Source organism: Drosophila tropicalis, unplaced genomic scaffold (genome assembly GCF_018151085.1).
Source record: "Drosophila tropicalis isolate 14030-0801.00 unplaced genomic scaffold, ASM1815108v1 contig_573, whole genome shotgun sequence".
NCBI lineage: Eukaryota > Metazoa > Arthropoda > Insecta > Diptera > Drosophilidae > Drosophila > Drosophila tropicalis.
The window spans coordinates 3,222,199-3,228,777 of record NW_027173049.1 but is presented as its reverse complement, the minus strand read 5'-3'; the positions used below and the strand labels follow the sequence as shown (position 1 = coordinate 3,228,777).

Here is a 6,579-nt window from a genome sequence, read left to right as displayed (position 1 = left end):
TATTTGGTGTAGATAACGACTAGTGGCCCTTGCAAATTTTGAACGTTACCATATTTTATCGACAAATTATTTTTCAGTACTCTGGTTATGGTCACACTCTTGAATATCAGAGTGGCCAGATCAAGAAAATATGTGAAAAGGAGCAGAGGAAAAAATTTTCAGGATCAAAACAGAAACGAAAATCAGGATCAAAACAGAAAAGGAATTCAGGATCTAAACTGAAAAGAACCAAATTTACCCGCCTTTGCAAAGTGTAGGTGGAAAACAAAACAACATTCAAGTCGCAAATCGGTCGTCGTCTGTCTTTCGTCTGTGTTTAAAGTGTTTTAATTTTAGTTTAGTTTCTGCTTTCTAAGTGACTGGTTGTGCCATGAGTGTGTATCTAATACATACATAGTTGATTTTTCTATTGGAGTCTTTGCTTGTTCTGGGAGGTTTTTTCATTTGCGCTGCTCTCTTTATTGTCAACTTATTCGTCTACGTGCCATTTCGACGCGTATTTTGAGCAGCAACAAATAGAGAAATTGCGTAAAAATAGATCCGCTAACAAGTGTGCAAGGGAGTCCAAACAGAACAGAATTTAAATTATCATTTTAATTATCTTGCTCGCTGTGCATTTAAAACGTAAAAATTTAGTAAGGCCGTTTGTTGGAACTAATTACGATTAAAAGTCAGTTGTTGGTTTGATCAGTGGACTCAAATAAAGTAAATACAGTATACGCCCTTGTGAAATAAAAATAAAACACACATACATAATACCCACGTTTTCAGTTGTAAACCTATTTTGAATGTCCGAAAATAAAGGCATAATGCTGGCCAAATCTATGCAAAAACATGCAGGACGTGCCAAAGAAAAGGTAAGTTCCGGTCAAAAGTTGTCGCAATTAATTTGTTACCTGCATACATGCATATGTACATATTTATGTATGTACGACATTTCTCCCAGATTGTTCCATATACATATGTATGTACATACATTTATACATACATATGTACATATGTATGCATCTGTAAGATATCAAGTCTCTTTCAGATTTTTCGAATAAGTATATCTATGTATGTATGTGTTTTGAAACAGAGATGGCCTACGTTTTAACGCGATTGTTTAAAACGTAAAAGAAAATATTAATTTCTTTACATAAATCCATTGTGCCAGATGCAAGTAGTCGATTAATTTCGCAACATGCTCACTTGTAAAACGTTCGACAACTACTGTGGGTCCAATTATTTGTTTAACTAATTGCTTCTTATCCTGTTTCAGTTGTTTGTCGACTAATTTTAACGTCCAAGTGAAAGTTGATCTTTCATTTACAGGGCTATGTCAATCGAAAAAGAAAGGGGTGGGAATACCAAATAAAATACATGTGTGCAAACGAAAAAGTTGACCCAAACTAGTTTAGATAAAGCAACATACATATTCATACATATGTACATGCATACATATATACATATACATATATTTCAAATCTAAATAAAACGTTTGGAACATTTTTGTAATCGTTGACCTACCATACCTACATAAATACAAAATTACATACAAAAATGTCAGTGTTTCGGCGGAGGGCGAAGGGAAAAGCCGAAATGTTTATTTTATTTATATTTTTAAAATATTCCCAACAGCATCTCGGTCTGATGTATGTATATATGAGTAAGTCATGTACATACATATGATAAAGTCAGCCGATCTTGATCATGAATAGATATACAAAACTAACCAATTATAATATTTATGACAATATCTTATTGTTAGAAAAAAACTAAGCTATTAAAAAAAGGCGCTGTTCGTGACTTTGTCATTTGTTTGAGCGCCATATGATATAGTGGTCTGATTCGTCTGGGTGTGAGATATAGAGAAAAGAGAAAAACCGTGTAGTTTATACAAGCCTACATGCAAACTCAACTGTGTAGCTTGCTTTAACGGTCTAGCATGAATTTGATTTAGACGGACGGCTTATGAACTCTTATCGTCGTGGTGATCAAGAATATACATACATACATTCATTCATACATATGTACATACATACATACATATGTACATAAATAAATATGTATATACTTTATGTGGTCGAAAATGCTTTTGACAAAAAATTAATATATTTACCATTTTTTACCAAGAGTATAAAAACTTACAAATATACATATGTATATATGTACATACATCCATACATATTTTTAAATTGCATAGTTTTTTCTTTATGTTTCTCTGTGTTAAACGATAAAGAGAGCAGAGAGGTAGTGGTGACGGCTATGGGACGACGCAGCATCCCTGAAATTTGTCGAATGGCTTGCCCGGACTGTTTGACAGTCAATCTTTAAATAGATTTTACTCACAAATTCTGTGTTTTTTTCTCTTTTCTCTACACACAAGTCTGTGTTTTATAACTTTAGTTTTTTTGTTCTGATTTTTGATACAGTTTTTTTTGTCGTTTATGCAAAAATTTCGCCCACATTGCTATTTTTAATAGCCGCCCAGCTGCCAAAACCTTTTTTTTTTATCTTTTATTGTTATTTTCTTTAACTCTTTATTCCTTTGAAGAGAGCATTGTAAATTAAAATGTGAGACAAAGCATCTATAAGAAAAGCAACAATAAATAATTTTGCCTTACACCTAATTAAATATAATTACATGCTATTTGGTCTGTATTACTCCAGTATAAGCTGATAAGGTTTTTTTACTCTTATATATGTATGTATGTACATACATACATACATATGTATACAGTGGCGGAAACGAATTAAAGACTTTTTTTTTACGTTAGTTCTGATTTTCTCGGCTCCTAAATAACTTAATGGAATAATTTTCTGTAATTTGTTGGTTATTGTATTGAGATGATGGACTGTAAAAATGGTATTCAAAGTTTAATCCGTTTTTTTCACAGGTGCATTTGAACAAATACAGGAAATTCAATTCACCATTAAGTTATTTAGGGGCCGAGAATATCAGAACTAAAGTAAAAAAAAATATCAAAGAAGCTAAAATCGGCTATGCCGAAGTTTATATACCCTTGCAGTCCTTGGCAATAATATTTTTACAATTTGAAATTTCTTTCCCTGCAACTTAATCCTTCAATATACAAACAAAACAATTTCACTCTTTTGACTAGAATTTGTTCGTCTTCTTCCCTCGTTCCCTAAGCAAAGCAACGCACGCATACACATACAGTTGATGTAGCGTTGCGTCTGTGTGTGTATGTGTATGCGCTCTGTTGATGACGTATGACGTAGTAGACAGCAAGCAGCGCTGGGAGCAGAGCAGAGATTATTATATTGACTGTAACTTGTGTTATATTTATCCGATCAAATTCAAATTTTAGGATCTGGGGTTTTATAACCAATATGTGTTTTTCATAGCGATACTCCAATTTTTATGAAATGAAAATGTTTGTTCTGGAGCTATAGGGAATAGTAGTCCGATCCTGATAATTCTCATACTTGATCTGCTTCCGATAATAAAAAGCACAGAAACGAAAATTTCAGCCCGATATCTCTTGGCTGAGTAAAACGCATATGCACGGACGGGTAGACGGACAGACGGACATGGCTATATCGACTCAGCTTCTCATGCTGATCAAGAATATATCTACTTTATGGGGTCAGGGACGTCTCCTTCTGTGCGTTACAAAAATCTCACCAATTTTATAATACCCTCTGCAAGGGTATAAAAACGTCTTAAATTCGTGTCCGCCACTGTATGTATATTTATGTATATACATATGTATGTATGTACATATGTATATACATATTTATGTATGCAAAGAGTAACAAAAAGTTTGTAAGGGGATGCGAATTTCAGGACGGTCAAAAGTAGCCCATCAGTCTGGTTTTTATAAGGTGCATTGAACGATTGACATTTTATTGGCATTTTTTCTAAGCTTGCAGTTTTGGTTGTTTCATTGTGAACTTCTTGATAAAAAGTGTGTTCGAGTGTGTTTGAATTTTTAAATGTCACTGGATTCCTTTAGTCGTTGTTGCGATTTTTCATGCGATTTTATTTCCTTGTCAACTCTCAGTTTTCTACTAGGTAAATGTAGAAATGTAGAATGGTAGGTAATTAAATTTTCAATTATCCAATTTAATGTGAATCGATTAAAAATTTAATTTTTTGTAGTACCATGATATAATGAACTAAATAACGGTGTTTGATATTGCAACACTACTCCGTAGTACAGAACTTTATCTTTTCTATCATTCTCTTGCATCAGTACACCAGATACTCGTTTTCTTGATTTGAGGCAAAATTTTGTCAATTTTCATTTTGCGCAGTGTAAATCAACATACGCACACAGGCAAGTGCACACATATAACTACATTTTTCTAGCGCTCTCTTTGTGGCGGACCCTGCCGTAGTTCAGGGGTAGGCACAAAAAGATCCAGCTCAATGTGCATTTATTCAACAACGCGACATAGATGCGCTCGCGTCGAAATGCTGCAACAGACAAATTCTGTTTTTACTCTCTCAAGTCAACTTCGTGTTGACTTCGGCATGCACACAGATGGTAAAACGATTATATGCCGAAGAAAAATGCCCGCACGGACAAATCAATTTCACTCTTTATACTACAATTTTGTCTTTTTCTTCCCTCATTCCCTAAGCAAAGCAACGCACGCATACACATACAGTTTAGCGTTGGGTGTGTTTTTATACCCTTGCAGAGGGTATTATAAAATTGGTCAGATGTTTGTAACGCACAGAAGGAGACGTTTCCGACCCCATAAAGTATATATATTCTTGATCAGCATGAGAAGCTAAGTCGATATAGCCATGTCCGTCTGTCCGTCGGTGCGTACGCGTTTTACTCAGCCATCTTAAGAGCTATCGGGATGAAATTTTTTTGGGAGCTTTTTTTTACCCGGGTGAGATAAAGTATGAAAATCTTTGGGATCGGACTACTATATCATATAACTCTGGAACAAAAATTTTTGCAAAAATTGGAGTATCCCCATGAAATTTACCAATATAATAGAATTTGATATAAAATCTCAGATCCCAAAATTTGACCCTGATCGGATAAATAGAACACAAGTTACATCTATATAAATCGGTTCAATCGCTGCCGGCAGCTCTGCTTGCTGCCTACTACGTCATCATCAAATTAACAGAGCACATGCATACACACACAGACGCAACGCTACATAAACTGTATGTGTATGCGTGCGTTGCTTTGCTTAGGGAATGAGGGAAGAAGAAGAACAAATTGTACATAGTATGAAGAGTAAAATTGTTTTGTTTGTATATTAATGAATTGAGTTGCAAAAAACAAATTTTGAACATGTGAAATTATTATTGTCAAGGACTGCAAGGGTATATAAACTTCGGCATAGCCGAATTTAACTTCTTTGATATTTTTTTTTTATATTCATTTTCTATTTACAACCAATATTTCATTTACTTCATGTATATACATATGTACATAGTTAGTTATTGGCGGTGTGGCTCAAACAAGCTATTGCGGGACTACCGCGAGGTATTGCTTCGCAGCGGCCGGCTTACACTAAACCTTTTAAACTAAACCTCCCTTCTCAGCCTCTCTAGTCGCCGTTGTTCGACCATGACGGCTGCCACAAACTCGCACACTGCCTCCCATGCGCGATCGTTTTCTAACATCAGAGGCACCAGGTTCTCAATTGTGATGCGCGTGCCGATCCTGGACTCCAACTCGCGTCTCCGTGCTTCATATCGAGGGCAGTGAAATACTATGTGCCTTGCGTCCTCAACGATGCCGGCTCCGCACCACGTGCATTCGTCGGATGCCTCGTGTCCGAAACGCTTTAGATAAGCTCTGAAGCAGCCATGGCCGCTCAGAATTTGCGTCAGGTAAAACGTAACTTGCCCGTGACTTCTGCCTATCCACTGTTGTAGGTCTGGGATAAGGGAGTAAGTCCAACGGCCCTTCGCAGATTCCGTCCATCGTTGCTGCCATAGAGCCACATATTCGCCTCGTATTTCTTGCCGTATACTGGCTAAGGGCGATCGCTCAACCACCGGTTGTGTGGAGTGTAGCGCTCTGTACATCGCGTCTGCTTCGTACACTAGATCGCTGATTGGAGACAGACCAGCGATGACATGCGCAGCATCGTCTGAAATTGTGCGGAACGCACTGCAAATCCTCATTGCGCAGAGTCTAAAGACCGATTCCAGCCCTCGCCTGTAGCTTTTCACCCGTAGCGCACTAGCCCAAACAGGGGCAGCGTACAGGGAAATGGATTTTGTCACGCTAGTTAACAACAGCCTTTTCTCTTGTTTGGGTCCTCTTGTATTGAGCATTATCCTTGCCAGCGCGCGTGCAGAGCTCAGTGCCTTCTGGCACGTATATTCCAAGTGCTCACGGAAGCAGAGACGTGTGTCCAGCATTACACCTAGGTATTTGATGGCCCTCTTAGATGTGATGGTTTTGCCACCAACTTCTATAGAGGCGGTCTCGACTTTCTTCCTGCTGCTAATTAAAACGGCTTCAGTCTTGTGGGCTGCCAATTCAAGTCCTGCAACAGAGAGCCACCGGCCAATAGTTGCAATGGCGTTGTTGCATTTTTGTTCCGCTACTGCAAGCTCCTTTTCCGTTACCACCACCGCGATATCAT

The 6,579-nt window shown here is 37.3% G+C and overlaps 1 protein-coding gene across 4 annotated transcripts in view; it reads left to right on the top strand.

Annotated features, from left to right (window-relative positions):
- Positions 1-182: 182 nt before the first annotated feature.
- Amph (amphiphysin) overlaps positions 183-6,579 on the top strand; it is a 41,451-nt gene continuing 35,054 nt past the window's right edge. Inside the window, exons 1-2 of one of the 4 annotated variants that reach the window (XM_068287604.1) lie at positions 183-253; positions 772-857. In XM_068287604.1, coding sequence (XP_068143705.1) covers positions 789-857 — 69 coding nt within the window. In that variant the 5' untranslated portion in view covers positions 183-253; positions 772-788. Of the gene's footprint in view, positions 254-273; positions 858-6,579 lie in introns of those variants that run through there. The other 3 variants (XM_068287605.1, XM_068287606.1, XM_068287603.1) reach the window with 3 other exon arrangements.